The sequence below is a fragment of the Poromitra crassiceps genome, assembly GCF_964638095.1.
Source record: "Poromitra crassiceps genome assembly, chromosome: 8".
NCBI classification, from domain to species: domain Eukaryota; kingdom Metazoa; phylum Chordata; class Actinopteri; order Beryciformes; family Melamphaidae; genus Poromitra; species Poromitra crassiceps.
This window is the reverse complement of record NC_139629.1, coordinates 46,536,121-46,554,646: the sequence shown is the minus strand read 5'-3', so window position 1 is coordinate 46,554,646 and position 18,526 is coordinate 46,536,121. Positions and strand designations below refer to the sequence as shown.

At 44.7% G+C, this 18,526-nt stretch overlaps 1 protein-coding gene across 1 annotated transcript; it reads right to left on the bottom strand.

Annotated features, from left to right (window-relative positions):
• Positions 1-467: 467 nt before the first annotated feature.
• Positions 468-18,475, bottom strand: top1b (DNA topoisomerase Ib). The gene is made up of 21 exons (XM_083642136.1): positions 18,394-18,475; positions 18,075-18,099; positions 15,530-15,626; positions 14,081-14,237; positions 13,824-13,879; positions 13,622-13,729; positions 12,871-12,961; positions 12,667-12,752; positions 12,427-12,542; positions 12,182-12,303; positions 11,435-11,557; positions 11,159-11,346; positions 9,179-9,323; positions 8,732-8,875; positions 7,834-8,019; positions 6,641-6,709; positions 5,912-6,026; positions 4,148-4,275; positions 3,800-3,894; positions 3,498-3,647; positions 468-1,863 (listed from the first exon to the last, which is right to left on the bottom strand). Exons 1-21 carry the CDS (start codon positions 18,424-18,426, stop codon positions 1,761-1,763), a joined length of 2,337 nt encoding a protein of 778 aa, XP_083498262.1. The 5' UTR covers positions 18,427-18,475; the 3' UTR covers positions 468-1,760.
• Between the last annotated feature and the right edge of the window lie 51 nt (positions 18,476-18,526).

The window sequence follows — 18,526 nt, the reverse complement described above, 5'->3', positions numbered from 1 at the left end:
CCCCCTCTTACCACATAGGCCTATATTCTGTCCTATTGAGCCTACTGCCCCGTTCACATCTTCAATGCAGTACTAAAACACATAAAAGTCACCCAGAAAATAGTGTTGTCTTCTCCACCATCTCAGCAACGTACCAGTTTGGGTTTATCCTCACTCCACTAAAGCCAATCAGATCATGAGAATTAGATTGCACCCCCCGGTTAATTATCAGACAGGATTATGTTTCTCCTTATCTGTATACTTAAGAGCTTTCTCACTTTCTCTCTCACAAACACACACACACAATACACAATACACACACACGCTTCCGAACTTGAATGCTTATCTTGCTATTCTCACGGTTCACAGTGAGTTCATGTACCTCATAAATTCATTACTCATTAAATAAGATGACCCTTCACCCTGAAAGAGAAGTGCAGGCCAAAAGCACAAGGTTGATGTTTTATTCTAAAAACTACAAAGCCCAAAACAATAAGCATTCAACCAAACAGGAGTTGTGTGTTAAATGATCATATGGCAACAGATACTATTATTAATGACAAAAGGTTAAGACTATCAATTCACAATTCAAAATCAATTCAAAGAGGACACTTTTTGCGTATAGTCACACAGCGGTACAAAAAAGCCACACACGAAATTTGATGGATTTCTGTGATCTTTTTGGCAAAACCCACATCCCTCTCGCATTACTTTTTCTTTTTTGGAAGAACAGTCTTTTGTCGCTCTTACACCAACACATAAGCTGTAATAATAATAATAATAATAATAATAGCCATTTCAAGTAACCATGAGGAATGTTATTTCTTCTTCTTTGAAAAATGTTAAAACTGACACACACACACACAAGCGCGCGCGCACACACACACACACACACACACACACACATGCACACACACAGACGTTGCATATAAACACAAAGAGAGCCTTTTGCTGACAATGCATACAGCACACATTTTATAAAACACTGAATAATAAGGTACTGAAAAATGACAATAAATATGTACATCCCTGAAATAAACAGCAAAATCAAATTAAATGGAAAAAAGACAACATTCCGTGTGCTAATAATCATATAAGCATAGTGCTAGGGTTTCTATTCTTCACCTTATCATCGCTCTATTTGACCTATATCTTTCACACCGTTTCCCCACAAATCGAAAATAATCATTATTATTATTATCATGATCTCACTCGTGTTGTTTCTCACAGTCTCTCACGCAAACACTCTCGTCCATTTTAAACGTATTGATAACGAGTGGAAAATCGCACGATTTATTCATTCATTATTCTATTAGAATATAGAATTTTCAATAAATCTGATGGCTTAAAAATTTCAGTACAGTCATCACAGACAGAAAATAATACTAACGTGTTCATAGTAGTTTGATTTCATGGGCAGATAGCTGCAGCTACATACATACTATTGTAATTTTTGTAGTGGAATGCCCTTTGGCAGCTTGGTCAATTGCTAGGAATTAATTTCCTACTGTATGTCACGCAATCAATCTATATTATATACAGCACAATTATTAATGAGAGCTATGAATGAATGAATGAATGAATGAATGAATGAATGAATGAATGAATGAAACCTTTATTGCCCCTCAGGGAATTTTGTTATGCACGGCCCCAAACAAAGTCTTTCTCTCCTCCCTCACACCGCTGCAGTAACCACACAGTGGAATCATTGACATAAACTACAAACCATCTACAATCAAAGGCATGGGTAGAAAAGGGAAAAAAATGGCAACAGTAGCATTTTAAAACTCGTAGTCATCGTCGGCCATGTCGATCGCCCAGGCGAACTTCTCCCGCTGGGTCTTGTTGTAGATCTTCTCGACTTGAATGTCATACTTCTTGCACCTGGAGAAGAGAGAGAGAGAGAGAGAGAGAAGATGCATCAGTGACTTTCAGTCTCTCTACCAAAAAAAAACCTCTCTCTCTTCCTCTCACAATCCATTATCTTCAGAGACATCTCGTATACACTGAACTTGTGCGAATGTTTAAAGTCATGTTACGGGTGTCACTCGCACACCGAGCACTTCCTCTCAAAATGCGTCACTTTCCGCTCTCAAACCTGCACTGCCAGTAAAAACCTTTAACACACCACGTTCCTCCGTATTTATTTTTCTATTTTATTTTTTCTTTACTATTTTCCACATTTTAAGATAGCAGTAAAAACATAAAACAGTGTAATGACACAATTGGAATTATATTACCCTAAAAATTGTGTTAAACAAATTAGAACTGTACCCATCCTTTTGCCTTGATGGAAAAGCAAAAGGATTTGGAAAGAAATTCAACCATAGGCAGTCTAAGAAACCCATTTAAGCATAAGCCTTTAGATCAGAATGCATTAAGAGAATCAAAAATATAATATTCAGTGAGGTGTGTCGAAACATTTGACTGGTCTGGTAGTGACTGACTGGTAGCCGCACTGAAAAACGCATTCGAAACTAAAGCATCTCAAAAATCCAGAGGGATAAAGGTTTTAAGGTAACATTATATATATGAATCTAGCCTAGGTAGCCAGCTGGTAGCTAACTAGCTTCCCTTCTGTTCGAGCAATCGTAAGTGTTGTTCCCGGGATGCCAGCGGATTTTAACCGTTAGGTCTATCTTCCTTATGTGTTGAAATACATACAGTATAACACATATCATAATATTATGTGCAATAATAACATAAGGCCTCCCACTCCAAATGTTCATTAGCCGCTGTGTGTTGCAGGTGTCATTTACAGTATGCTAGCAAGGACTATTATGCTCCTCCTGGACAGAATCTCTTTCCAGTTTTCAAATATGTTGTGTGTGACAGAATGACAGACGGCTCTGTTATTGGTCAACCCAATTCAACTCTGTTACACACACACGCACACGCACACACGCACACGCACACGCACACACACAAACAACTACAGTGTGCAGCAAAGAGTTCCCATGCACCACCCTACAAAGGGGGGGACCCCATCCCTGACGCCTTGCGAGCAGGCAAAACACAGAGCATTCCTGTATCCATTGTGCTGGAGGAGGAGGCTCTCCGTAAATAGCTGTGGGGCACGGGTGAGGGAGGGCGGAGCACGGGGCGGGGCCTGGCCCCCCTCCCATTCAGCTGCAGACATCTCTCTCCTCATCGCCTTCCCACATGGAGGAAGGAGGGCAGTGTGGGGACGCTCCCTCCCTGGCCTGCAGAAACAAACCCTATTGTTCCTCTCGCGCTCACACACTTTTCTTCCTCGGATTTTTCCTCCTGCAGCCGTTTTGCTGTTTTGCTTGTGCGGTTCCTTTTTCCCACAATGCAAGAGCATTTCCTGCCTTTCTGTCACCAAGGTAGATCGGTGCTCCTCCCCCCCCCCCCCCCCCCCCCCCACACACACAACACACACAGAAAGAACAGCCTATTAAACAGTAGGTGGTTTACTTGTTTAAGGTTTCACTTTTTAGCGACACCTGTGTGGCGTCACGCCAATGCACAAAGGGAGATCAAATAGACAAAAATACCATGCGACAGAGATGCGTGGGTCCAGGTAGTTGAGCTTGGAGGTGCCCAGAGCAATCTGCTTGTTCTCCTCCCTGTCTGTGGCCTGCATCTGCTGCTTCATCAGCTGCTCCTCTATCCTCTGGACGGCCTTACGCTTCACCTCCACTGTCCTGACACACAGAGAGAGAGAGAGAGAGAGACACAGGGAGATGTATAGAGAGAGGGAGACAGACAGACAGATGAGGGGAGAAGTTCAGGTATGGGTAAACTGTGACAGGCGGTCTCTAGTGGTGGTTGGTTAGCAGCGCTCTGCCGTTCTTACTTTTTGCTCTTGTCATCGCGAGAAACCTTGTGATCAGCTTTGGCACTCCTCAGTTGCTTCCTGGCTGTAGACAGTTGCTTCTCTTTCTCGTCAATCTGCAATCAGTCACACACTGAATGAACCTCTATCGATGTGCAACCCACCAGTCACACACTGAGTGAACCTCTCTGTGTGACGGTGGAGAGGTGAGAGGGGGAATGTTGCACGATGAAGGGGGGGGGGATCCAAAAGGGGCCCGAGACGATTCGTTTCCTGACTGGAAACACAGTTAGGGGCCGCACAATGACATCCGTTTGTGGAGGTACTACGGCACAGTTAAGTACAGTCAATAAAAAGAGGAAGGTGTACCTTGGTCTGAAGGTTTTGCATGGACTTCTCAAAGGTTTTGGGCGGAGCTCTCTGGTGGTTACAGAGGATGGCCACCGCCCGGTTGGCTCGGTTGTAGGACAGGATCTTAGCCGGGACGCCGTCGTCCGCTGGAGACCCACAGAGAAACCCCAACGAGGACAAGAACCATTTAGGAGAAGAGGAAGAAGAAGAAGAAGAAACTCAGTTTGAAAAAGTATATAAGTACTCGACTGACTAATGATGTGTGTCGAAAAACATTTCACTCCGTTCACGCCATTTTCCAATTCAATTCCGCCTAGGTAGCACTGGAAAAAGGTGGTAGCACTAATGGGGGTTTCCAACTTCCAATCGTGGAAGTTGGAAACCCTCATTAGTGTTTTGCTTGCACCTGTGTATCCCCTGCCTTTTCGACACAAAATGGCCGCCGTGAAAAGGGTCTATATGCCTGTTAACTCATTCAGTGCCAGCCACTTTTGGAGAACGGATGCTCCCAGTGCCAGAGTTTTCAGAGCGTTTTCAGTGATTTCTCGAGGCCCACAGAATATTGTGTGATATTACTATGTAAACACCGAACACGCACAAGAACGAGCTGGCTCTATTGTATCATCAGCAAAAAAAAGTTTATTGATACCATTTTCCGTTCTTTAGTTATGAGCCGGAGAAGATAGGTTGTTTTCAGCGTTTTCAGGCTTTTCAAATTATTAGCTGAGATAATCCGCCTTTTGTGAAATGCAGCATTTCAAGCACATTCACTGAGTCTGAAGATAATATTTTCTGATGTAGTGACGTAGTTGTTGTGTGATGCCCTGCGTGCACCACCCCCCTCCCCCCCTCCCCCCGTAAACTCCTCCCCACACTGCACACAGCCTCACGCAACCATTATATTTTCGGAGTGCTGCGTTTGTGTGCTGCTGCTGTCGGCTCTCAGCGCCACAGCAGGGAAGAGCCAACCCGGATTGCTGAATGGTTTGGCGTCAGGGGCTGCTTTCCTGGCTGCTAATCGGTTGGAGAAACTATACAGACAGACAGACAGACAGACAGGGACAGAGGGGCTCAGTTGTGAGCGCGGTTTGACTCCTGTTCGGAGCCAATGTCAGCTCCCGCGACAGAGCAAATGGCTCTGGGAGCATGCATCGGGTTGTCTTTGATCCACGGCTTTTAGGCTGTTTCTCGGACCTGTCTCTAATCTGGACTGCACCGAGCAAGCACTGTCGCCACCTAATGAGTCCGTAAAATAGGTTATACACCTCCAATAGCTACTATAGTTGTACAGGAGCTGCGGAAGGCTTTGATCGACGTCCCACCGTCAAAAAACGCATTGGACGTCGAAGGACGTCCGTGGCATTCTACGTCACTATTTAATTGGACGTCGAAGGACGTCCATGGCATTCAATGAGTTAACAAGGCCAATCACTGCTGAAGCTTGCCGACGATTATTTACTTGCAACAACATTGCATGTATGTCAAATGTGAAGTGTAACATTATGTGAAATGAAATAACAGTGGGTTTACAACTATACTTTTTGTAATTGTCTATCAGGACCCAAAGAACAAGATTTTCCAAGCTTTTTGGAAGACTTGGAAATAAATGAGCAACTTCTTTTTCCAGACTCTCCCAGACACTCGAGACCTGGGTAGGTAACCCCGTGCTTCGAGACGGACTAGATGGCTACATGATGGTTTTTGGCTTGTGCTTTGAGACTGAAGGCTGTCATTGTGGAGAGCTGCTGCCGCGTACGCGTGTCTGTGGCTGCTGACACTCACGGCAGGTAAGAACCTTGAGCTGCTGCTGCAGGGTGATGGAGGCGTTGTAGGTACGGAAGACCTTGGCTGTCAGGCCGTCCATCAGCTCCTGCAGATGCTTATTCAGAATAGAAGTCTGCAGGAGAGACGGAGAAAGAGAGCAGGAGGTGAAGAGGGGACCTCTAACACACGGGGGCTCGAACCTGCGACCCCTCGCGTTGGTAGGCAGGGAATCTACCGCTGCACAACCCCGGACGCCCCGTTATTATTATGATGCTTTTCTTTTCTCCCCAATTATACTTGGCCAATTTATACCTACGCTGCCCTATTGGCTGCCCCGGTCGCTGCTCCACCCTCTGCTGATCTGGGGAGAGCCGAGACTATTATAGAGACAGTCGGCATGTCTGGGAACGCCCACAAAATGTTATACGGCTGGCGCGCGAGTGGGGTAAAAGCGCCCATATATCAATAGGCTGACTCATCAAAGGAAGGTGCTGCGGCTCTACACTACAGGTTTGGGGATTCTAGAGCAGAACACAAGACGTCTGCTCAGATGTGCGTTTAGTGCGGTGGTTAAATCCCTGATCGTATCTGCCTGGGCTGGACTATCAGCTAAATTCTAACTTTGCTGAATGGATAGAACGGGGGATTTACCCCACCCTGACCATGCCCCCAGGCAGGCTGAGCCAGCTAACCCAGCGTCTACGATGAGACATCGCCTCAACCTATTAGCTATTATGCGTTTCTTACGTTGAGTCTGTCGAAAAGGTCGTCTTCAGGCTGCTTGTTCTCCAGGAACAACTGAAGGTTCTTGAAAACCTGATGTGAAAACAGCAAAGAGTCATTCAGCATCTGCTGTACATTTAACACCTGAGTCTAATGTACTTGCTGGTCTGATGGCGCTCATAGATGCACCACCGGATTTCCACCAGATGGGGGTGCTAACTTGTTCCTGTGCAGGATGACAAGCACAGGTGGTTTTCTTACAGGCTAGTGTGTGTGTGTGTGTGTGTGTGTGTGTGTGTGTGTGTGTGTGTGTGTGTGTGTGTGTGTGTGTGTTTTGTGTACAGTGTGTATGTGGGGATGCAGAGAGAGCAAGTGTGGCAAAATAATCAATGCCTATGTGTTGAAGAGTGTGTGATGGAAAATGCAAGATGTCCTGTGTGTATATGTGTGAGTGTTAGTGTGTGTGTGTGTGAGAGAGAGAGAGAGAGAGCCAGTAATAGCAGGAAACAGACCACCCCGAGGCAGAGCTAACGGAAGACCTTTAAGGCCTGGATCACCTGTCTGTGCAAACATCCTCCCTCTAACATGCACGCACACACACACAAACACACACATGCACACACATGCACATGCACACACACACACACACACACACACACACACACACACACACACACACACACACACACACACACACACACACACACACACACACACACACACACACTTCTGCATAGCAACATCTTATAACTCATTAATCAAATTCTCACCGAACACTACCCTCATAAAACCAGGAATTCAGACACCATAATCAATCCAGGGTTCCCACAACTTCTTTAACATCAAATTCAAGGACTTCCCAGGCCAAATTCCCTCAAATTCAGGGAGTGGACATGGCATAGTTTGAGACACAGACCAAGGTTAATTGACGTTACTGCTTGCTTGCCGCTGTTTAACTTGTATCATTCGACTTGAATCACTTGCGTGAAACAAGGACGCACAGACGGCGAGAGAAACACATATAGACCAGCGTAGCCTATTATGATATGATGATGATAAGTAAAAAAAAAAATCGAAATAAATAACTTCAATTCATATTCTTGCACAAAATTTCAACGTTTCAATGCCTTGACTTTTTCCCCCCTCAAGGACCCGTGGGAACCCTGTCAATCTAACCGTCAGTCTTTCTCTCCCTCTCTCCTTGTCTTCTCTCTCACCCTCTTCTCCACGGGGATCTTGTTGTAGTAGCGGATGGAGTCCTTTCCCAGGAAGTCAAACTCCACCACGTACTCCTGGTCGTCCATCTTGGGGTAGAGTTTGATGTGCTCCACCCTCAGCGAGCAGCAGCCCACCGTGTCCGCCGTCTCGCCCTCCTCCTTCTCGTTGCCCGCCCTCAGCGCCAGCTGCAGACGACGCCACACACATCTTCATCATCATCATCATCATCATCATCATCATCATCATCATCATCATCATAAAGCAGCTATGGCTATTTCTTCAACTCTGTTTCTATCTATACCAGTAGTTCTCAAAGTGGGGTGTGGGAACCCTGAGGGGTCCTTGACATGATCATAGGGGGTCCACAGTAAGATAGGAGTCATTCATTAACTGGAGAGCAAAAGGACAATGCATTGAGGGAAACCATATTCTGATGATACATCTCACACTCTATAATACGAGCGAAATCACTCCTTATGTACAACTGTAACACCGTCAGAATGTTCTTGAATCTGATCCTTCAATATTAGGGATGTCACAATATATCGCGATATCAAAACGTGACAATATGTATCGTTGAGATGAAATCTCATAAAAGAAGCTGAACATGGTGGCACTGATCTGCATCTGATTGCATGCTCGCTCTCCTTTTCATTGCTTTGTTTGAACAGACGAGGGACGTTACAGACACGGAGGATCGAAAATGGTGAAATGACTCATATTAGCGTGGAGGATGCCCCCTCAACTTACAAATCGATCGCAAAAATATATTGTTAAAATATCGTATCGTTATCGTGAACCCAATATGGTGTATCGTATCGTATCGTGAAATGAGTGTATCGTGACACCCCTACTAGGCAGTAATAGGCTACTAATGATCACGGTGGTTCTCCTCACCTTGTCTATGAAGTAGAGCGCCACGGCTCTCTGTCTGATCCTCATCTCTTTGGACTTCCAGTCATCTCGGTACTGAGAGCGCAGGCGGTCCACACACTTCTTCAACCGCCGGGCGGTCTCATACTTCTGCCAGTCCTTCTCCCCCTACACACACACACGCACGCACGCACGCACGCACACACACACACACACACACACACACACACACACACACACACACACACACACACACGCACGCACACACGCACACACACACACACACACACACACACACACGCAGAAATGTTGATTTGGCAGAGTAATATCGTTTGGTCGAGAGACAGATTATAATGTGTTCAAGGGGTGAATGCATAATTGTTGATCTGAGACAAAGGTTAGGATTAAGATTAGGATCAAGACAGGACTGGGAAGTGAGGCTGGAGGCTAAAGGCCAGAGGTCACAGGCACCTTGATCCTGGAGCTCGGGTTCAGCATGATGTACTTGATGGAGCCCTGGATGTTCTCCGTCCAGGACACCAGCCAGGTCACTTTGTTGTCATGGCGGACCTCCTTCCACCGCGTGCCCGCGGGAGCTTTGGGGTGCTTGGAGTCCCTACAGAAAAGGAGGTGCACTCAGTCAGACTCGAGTCAGTACTTCCCATTTGGGAGAGAGGGGGGTCTAACTTTAGCCTGATATTCAGATTGAATTGTCAACACGTAAACTCATTTTCATCTTACAGCCAACTCCACAACCCGGACTTTCGAAGGTCTGGAGCCAGGCTAGGTCTAACTATAAGTCTAGACTACATTTCCAACTTTGCCTCATCTGTTCAGATGAGTACAGAGGCAGTTGAAGTTCAGTGCTTTTGATCGCAGCACTTGAAATGAAACTAAAACAAAAAATGTCTTGGGGCAGCGGCGGCTACTTGTTGGGCCGCCCAAATATTCAACATTGTACAGGAAACACTGTGAGCTATTACACAATGGAGGACAGAGAAATGCCCCAGTAAAACAAAACCCATTGATAAGTAGTATGTGGAGGCCAGCGTGTCCTCTCTGCGTTGTGTTATTGTTTCCACACACAGTGTACCCTGACAGGAAGACTACCTTTGACACAGTGCCTGCGTGTGTGTGTGCGTGTGTGCGTGTGCGTGTGTGTGTGTGTGTGTGCGTGTGTGTGCCTGCGTGTGTGTGCGTGTGCGTGTGTGTGTGTAAAGGATAGGTCGACCATACCGCCATACCATACATGCCACAAACAGCATAATATACATTCTTCTACTAGGGTCTATGTAACAGGCAGCAAATGAATGCTACACATTAGCCTTCCAAAAATACTCAGTGATTAAAAAAATATTATTATTATTCCAGGCTACTATATAAATAAATGCAGCAATCACAACATGACATCCAGAAGATGACAGGGGGAGATAAGGGGGACCAGAGGTGGGACAAAAACACAGCAAGGAGAGAGGGAGGGGGAGAGGGGCTGAGAAACAGAACAGCGAGGTGGGGTGTGGGAAAGGGGTAGGGGTGGAGCGCATGCACGCACGCACGCACGCACGCACGCGCACACACACACACACACACACACACACACAAACATATACACTACCAGACACACCTGATTTAATGTGCTGTTTTTCATTCCCTTAAAGGCATTTTAATCTAAAGACGTGTGCTTAAATGCTTGAGGTGTGTTACTTTTGATGTATTTACTATTATCCTAAAATGTGAAAAATATTAATAAAAAAAATGCATGTGCAAACTTGTGACTGGTAGTGTAGCTCCTCCAATAAACATGCATGTACTGTCATTCTGTTTTCATCCTATCCTTCAACACAGAGCGTTTCATCCACTCACTGGGCACTCTCACATGAGCTGACCTACATCTCAATGGTTGTGCAATGGTTACAACAGGACAGGGCCTCCTTGTGGTAAGGACACAGAACTACACATAGCATTGACATCTGATGTTTTTGACAGGTTTTGTGTTGTTGTGCCTGTAAATAGAGACACTGCGGAGCGCATCACCATTCAGAAACCACGCCCAAAACGGCGGAAAACAAAAACTCCCCCCCCCCCCCCCCCAATCCTGGCGCTCTCCTATTTCGCGTGCATGGTCGTGTGTTGAACACAAAGATCATATATATACGGAAGTGTGAACACTCCAACTTACTTCCCTGACAGCTAGATCCACATTATTCTTCAACGGCTTCCTTGTTTTGCTCGGGAGTACAAAAAAACTTTAATCTGCAATTTTTTTTACATTTGTTGTCTGCGCAGCCCCACCACACAACAGCTTTTAGCTATGTTTAATTCAAGGAAAATGACGCTGGTGTATGGGAGTGAATGGAGCGCTTTTCCCCCCCCCGTGATGGGTGTGGCCTATTTCATGCAGTGTCTCTATTGGCTGCAGTGAGGGTGATGATGATGATGACGTGGACCCACTTGCTACAGTTGATGATGATGTCTTGGGGTCTGATGCGGCGTTTCAGCATGCCCATCTTGGGGTGGTCCCCTCGCCCTCGGAAGAGGCCGGGCGGCTCGATGCGGAAGTTGCCGATCCTCTCCTTGTGCTTGTCCATCATGCAGAAGCCGTACTCCTGCAGGATCCGCTCGTTCTCCTCTTTGTTTCGCTGGAAAACAAAAAGATTCACACTCAAAATGCAACATGAAGACCAGTCCGTTGGGTTATATATAACAGCGTGGATAATATTACCGTACCAGTTTCTCCTCTTTTGACATCTGTTTCCTGGCTTCTGATTGGGCCTTAAAGTACTCGTTCATATGACTGAAGTTGCACTTGTTCAGGTCAGTGATCTTTGACTTCTCCTCTGGTGTCATTTCCTGGGTGGGATCAGAGAGTATTGTCCATCTTAAATACTGTAGCTGTGACGTCACACCTGACACACCTGTCACACCATGCAGTGTCCTGTCCTCAAAGAGTGTAGAAGCCAAGTGATGAAGCTTTTGTGCTGTTTTACCGCGGCGCCGGACCAGCGGTCCCACCGGGGTCATGAGACGGAAAAGTTGCGACAGTCAGTCAGTCAGTCAGTCAGTCACTCACCCAGTCACCCAGTCATGGACGTTTAGTGAGTTTAGCTTGAAAATGGCCGTAGCTCGGGATAGGAAGATGGTAGAGAGTCAGGATTCGAGGGGTGGGTAGGATTAATTGCTTGGGGGGTGGGGGGTATGGGTGATGTTTGGGGTCTGTGGTCTAAAAGGTCTGCACTTGTTTGACAACAGCACTGCCGCCATTTTGGCCTGAAAACGAACGCCTCCTTGCGCCAATGGGAAACAGCACAGAACCATGACAGAGAGACACTCCATGACCGGGAATAACAGGCGGAAGGTTTTACCGGCGTCATTACGGTAGTGTCCTTCAGGACAAAATGGCGCATTTGCTGTGTGCTGATGTTGCAATGGAACAATCAATTCTTAGCAGTGTAAGTTCATTGCGGTCCTCCTCACCTTCCTCCAGTCCTTGAAGAAGTTCTTCCTGAAGATGTCCTTAGTGGTGTACTCGTGATCCAACATCTTGGCAAAAAATGTGGCTACCTCCTCAGCAGGAGCGCTCAGTTTCATAGACTTACCTAAAAAATCAAATAAAAATATATAATAAAAAAATAAAGGAATGACCGACAAATCCGTTATTTATTATCCCCCTAAAATAGCATGATAACCTTCTGAAAGATCTTTTACACGGGCGGACTCACCGTCGTAGTAAAGCTTGACCTTGTCAGGCAGGCGCTCATAGGGAGGGGCGAACACAGGACCCTTATGCTCCAGGAAGCGCCACTTAGAGCCATCAGTGTATCTCTCCTCCTCCCACCTAAACCACACAAAAGAGAAGAACCCATGAGAGCTAAGGCAAAGAAATGCTGCTATCCGTTTCTCAATAGCTTATATCAGCTAACAACCGCGGGGGTGTAACTCCTCCCGCGCAATTATCTCACCATTTCCACTTCTCCTCTTCTTCCTTTTTGCCTTTTTTCCCCTCTGTTCCTTTTTTGTCTTTTGTTTTCTTTTTGGGCTTGATGTCCTAAAAACATGTGGAATGTGGAGAGGAAAAACAGCTCAATCTGGAGAACAGACCAGAAATGCCAGACAAGAGAATGTGAGGATGTATGCATGAAGTGAATAGAGAAAACGTATTGCACCTCATCCTCGTCGTCGTCTTCATACTCCTGTTTCCTCTTCTTGGCTTTTTTGTCATTTTCCGTCTTGACTTTTTTGGGCTTGTATTCAAATCTGGAAAGAAATGTGAATGCATCAATGATCTGCTCGAATCTGAAAACATGGCTTTGACGACATGAAGCTCGGAAGACGCCCTCTTGATAACGTGATCTCACATCTTTCATTCTAGCTATCGGTCTGGACTCCGGCCGGTCGTCCACAGCCATTTCAGTGGGCGGGAGAACAGAGGACGCCTTCAGCCAATCAGCCATTTCAGTGGGCGGGAGTACAGAGGACGCCTTCAGCCAATCAGTGTCGCCAAATCCGGTCCAAATCTAAAACATCTTTTATGACGAGAAACTCCGCTGGTGCATACTCACTCTTGTTCTTGGTTAATTGTTGTTATTGGGTCTATTTCAGCAATAACTGCACTTATGGTTGTGTTTACACTACTAATATTAACATTGCCGCTGCTTGCTTTGGGAGCCGCCATACTGTTTTGTCAGCAGCGTCCCTGATTGGCCGGTTACGTTGTCAACTACGACTACAGGTCTCTGATTGGACCGTGTACGTTGTCATTTCTGGAAATCGCTGGCAGAATGTGAGTTCAGATGATCAGTATGGTTTACTAGGCTACCGATGACCCCCCCCCCCCCCCCCCCCCCCCCCCCAACTCAAAAGTAATGGAAATGGAACAAAAAGAGAAGAATTTGGACTGATTTGAAGAATACGCACTCCTCCTCGTCATTCCATTCTCTCTTGGTGGTCTTGTGGTGTTTGGGAGCGGGGTAGAAGCCGTTGTCTTCTTCAGGCTCGCTTTTAATGGCAGGAGGGCTCGTCTCTCTGCATCAGACATGGAAGACATTAACAGTTACTTATATTTCATGACAATCGCTCAATAGACCATGCAGTCATGTTCTTTAACCTGAATTCATACCTTACATATCCATTTTCTTTCTCCTTTTTAGGCTTCTCTACATGGGACGATTTGATCTGAAAGAAACAGAGAATATATTAGCACGGCTCTCTATGGCGTTTGATGATTAAAATATGCTGCATGTCCTACCACACCTTTGAAGAATGTTCAATCGGAAGGTCCGAAGGTAGGCTATCCCTCCGCACAGCCTAGACATTTACCAAAAGTTGGAAATTGTTTGAGTCTTTGAACACAGATCGGGACTGGGAGAGACAAACCTTGTCCTCTCTCCTCTTCTCTCTGTCCTTGTCTTTGTCCTTGTCCTTGTCCTTGTGTTTTTCCCTGTGCTTGTCTGAGCCGCCGTCGCTGTGGCTGTGCTTCAGCCTCTCCTTCTCTTTGTCTCGGTGTTTCTTCTCAGAGTGTTCCTTATGTTCGCTGGAACACAGAAACCACAGCGGAGGGGGGTCAAAGGTCAAGTGCCTAGAGGTCAGACTCGGTCCAGACGGGGACAACAAAGGAAATGGATACCAGCCACAAAGCAGTCAACAATGGGGCAAAGCAGTCAACAATGGGGAGAGTTGTAGACTAGCACATGCTTCCTCTGATACATGTGCAGTCGACGGCTGCTTCTGTTCACCCGACAGCGAGGAATTTCACCGGCAGGACGTAGCGCGTGGGAGGATCACGCTATTGCCCCCAGTTCCCCCCCCCCCCCCCACACATAAAACATTAATTACTTAATTTGTCAAGAAATGGTCATCCATTTAAGCTCTTTTAGTGCCCCATAGTTGCGATGATGAAGTTGAGCAGCCATTCAATTTAGGACTCAGATTAAGCAGGCAGTTCCAATTTCCACTTTGCCATAACTATTTCCCCAACTCCAGCGATTAAGTTGTAGCGCTAGCTACTTGTACTCATTAAACCTGCAGGGAAATGCTGATGTCTTTGCTTTGGGTTGTTTTTGTTCATCTAATTGTTCAACGTTTTGAGCAGGTAAATTATTCTTTGAAAGGCAGCGATGCATCCCAGAGTTCTTCACTGGTGGGGTAGGTCAAGGTTTTTTTTTTTTTTTTTTTTTGCAGGCCATGCCATGCCAGGCCATGCCACCAGGCTGCTATAAACTTTATAGTTCTAAGGCCAGCAGTAAACAAACGGTAGCATATTTTCATTTTGTTTTAACAGTAACAGTTTTGTCATAACAGTAATTTACAAATTCCCCAGTTACTGAATGGACTGCACAAGATGTTTTGTGCAAGTGAAGTGAAGTTGCATTGTTCAAAAACTACCTAAGTACAGTAGTCCACACACACATCCAGTTAAGGTGGACTGTAAGTAGACTGTAACAAACAGTTCAGTTTGTCAGGTGCATGCAACTATGACATGACTTTATGAAAGTTGTTGGTCTGTCTACTTGACAATGTTGCTGCAATAAAATGGTTGAAGTCAGATGTACAGACTGGAAAATTGTTCTTTAAACCAGATGTTGACAAAGTTTTCCTTTGGGGACATCATTTGCAGTTGAAAAAGTAAGAAATCGCAATATATCGAAATATCGCAATATTCAATATATCGAAATATCGGCGATATCGCAATACTATCGTATCGTGACTCAAGTATCGTTTTAGTATCGTATCGTGGGCATCTGGTGATTCCCACCCCTATTGTCTAGTAGTGAACCAAAAGCGAGTGAGGAGGAAGACAAAGAAATGAGGGCGATGGCATCATACCTGTTGCTGTGCTTGGGTTTCTCGCGCTCCTTATCTTTCTTGTGCTCTTTGTGTCTGTGTTCCTTGTCTTTGTGCTTGTCTTTATGCTTGTGAGTGTCTGAGATTTAAAAAAAAAGGAGAGATTCACTCATTTACTATCACTCAAAAAGGAGAAAAATACCTATATGGAACTTGAATAAACACAACTAAATTTGGGTGTCCCTTGAGTGTATCAATCTGAGATAGAATGAGAATTGATTCTTCTGATGCACCACGATATGCACAATAAGCTAGTCTTAACAAAAAACGGAACAAAAGTTCCCTGTATTGAATGCATGGTAAGCCAACGGCAGGGAAGGGGAGGGTTGTGACGATGGTGAGGCCAGAGCAGGGGAGGCAGTGGGCAGAGATGTAAGCTTGCTCTGAAGAAACTAACATGGCTTATCTTCTATTATCACAAGCAAACATATCAGATGCCTCAATGCCCTCACACCCAACACACACATTTGACCCACTAGGGGTTGAGACCCCTTGGGGCTCAACCTTCACGACACCTGTATGACCAAGGGTTAACGCAGGTGTCATATATATATATATATATATATATATATATATATATATATATATATATATATATATATATATATTATATACAAATACATACACACACATATATATACACACCGGTATATATATATTATATATATATATACACACATACATAAATACATATATATACATACATACGTACATATATATGTGTGTGTGTGTGCTGGTGCCTGAAAGGAGGAGGAAGGAGAGGAAAGAGCGATGCCACTGGCTCACAGATGGTGCAGGGCAGAGTACCTGTAAAGGTGGGCCAGTTGCGATGACCCTATCGTATTTTGCATATATTATATATATATATACACACATACATATATATACATACATACGTACATATATATGTGTGTGTGTGTGTGTGTATATATATGTATATAATATGCACTGCTATATAATTCACTGTAATATTCCTATTTTCCCATCATTTCTATAGAGACCTCCAGTCTTGCTGTAGCCTCTATAGCAGGGGTGTCAAACTCAATTTCACCCCGGGCCACATCAGCCTTATGGTTGCACTCAAAGGGCCGGTTGTAAATGTAACACGATATAAATGTATCTAGCCTACGTGTTATAATATTTCATAATTGCCTCTGATTCGGTTATTGTTTTTTTGTAATAACTTAATACTTAATGACTAGCTCTGAAAGCAGAATTATAGGGGAAACAATGGCAAACAGACAGCTAGTAGCCTACAACTATTATTCCATTTAACAATTTAAAAATTCCATTTAAAAAGCTATTTAACAATAGCTATTTTAAGCCATATTGTGAAGAATTGTATTGCGTAAATTGTATTCTTTGCTAGCTCTTGCGGGCCACATAAAATGAGGTGCTGGGCCGGATCTGGCCCCCGGGCCTTGAGTTTGACACATGTGCTATAGTAACCTATTTGAATATGCAATGCATTTGTATAGTGTTCCTTTAACATTTATAATAGTAGGATTTCTATAAATTTAGTGACCTGCATGACTTCTTGAATGACAAAAAAGGGAAAAAAGTAGTAACAGGAGTAAAGTAGTCATCAGTCCAGCCTAATCCAATCAACTGCTCAACAGTTAACTTTGATTTTCCAGTGTCATGCTAACTGTCTGAAAGTGAAATCCTGTCTGGCAGTGGGAAGACCTGACTAGGCTTGGTCATCACCTTGTGGCGCCCCGTTGTCATGGCAGTTTAAGGATCTGCTATTGTCATAGGAAACAATAACACACATCCAGTTATCAATCAAAACCCCAATGTGTTGTTTTTTTCTCTCCATCAGACTATGCAGGAAATTATTTTTCCAGGCAAAAGTGCTCTCAACTTTGCAAGAGTCATGGACACATTTAGGACAATGCTATGTGGGTCTATGATTTGTGAGAAAAAAAAATGACAGCACCACTGGACTGGCATATGGTTTTAATAATGTAGTGCAACTTTCTCCTCCATCACTTTGTTTAGAACTAACATTTCACGATTTCCAACAGGCAACGCAGAAAAATGCCTCCAGGAATAAGATTATAACCGCTTTACAGTGGCTGGAGGGGCAGCGACATGGGCTGGGTGAGGCGATATAAGCGCCCCAGCTTTCGCCTCCATATCACGGCAGACAGTTCCCTCACTGATCGGAGCACTGGCTGGTAGATAGAGAAAAAGAAAATGGCGCAGAGACTAAGTCCTCAACCCCTATTCTGCCACTTTCGGCTCCAGAATTTGGTATAAATGCACGTGTGGATCACAAATCTAAAGCATGCATAATAAACACGATGCCGGGCACTTTCAGAATTCCTCTTCAGAATAGAATACCGAGGGGCGCAAGTGTACATTTGAGACCCTCTTTTTGAACAATAGCCGCAAGAGAGTGGTGGAGAAGGGACTTAGTCTCTGGGACGCCATTTCTGTCCTTTAAAAACTAACAGTGTACAGGTCACGATTCCGAGTGGAAAGCAAATAGAATATGAATAAAATTCCTCATCGGAGCACCTACCGCTTGCTTTAGATCCAGAATTGACCTGAAAATCGTGAAAACAAAGGCATTTAATATTTACATTTCCTAAATGCCGGTAGCTTGGTTATTTGATCAAGTTTCAATTGGCATGCAAATACATTCCAGACATATGTCGCTGCAAGATACCACAAAGAGTGCACACATATTAAAGCTGTCACTGGAATAACAAATAGACTAACTTATTTACTTGTCCGTTATTCCATAATCAACATAATAGTCGCCAGCCATCCCCACTAATTGTCAGCGAATAAAAGACCTGTGACATAAAACCACGAATAACTGATCAAAGGTAGGCTACCTGAGAGTCTTTAGGTCCATGATCTCCGCTCATGGTCAAGTTGTTTGTAAAGCAGGTAACGTTACAGAAGACAGCTGTTCGGGATGAGAGGCTCGGGCAAGCCTTGATATAAGACTGTGTGGAATGGAGTCGT

Excerpts from the sequence above, each read along its gene's own strand:
- top1b (XM_083642136.1), bottom strand. The coding sequence starts at position 18,426 with ATGAGCGGAGATCATGGACCTAAAGACTCTCAG. Across the intron at positions 8,020-8,731 it reads CGCTCTACTTCATAGACAAG|CTGGCGCTGAGGGCGGGCAA; the intron begins GTGAGGAGAACC and ends CGTCGTCTGCAG. Across the intron at positions 3,895-4,147 it reads TGCAAAACCTTCAGACCAAG|ATTGACGAGAAAGAGAAGCA; the intron begins GTACACCTTCCT and ends GACTGATTGCAG.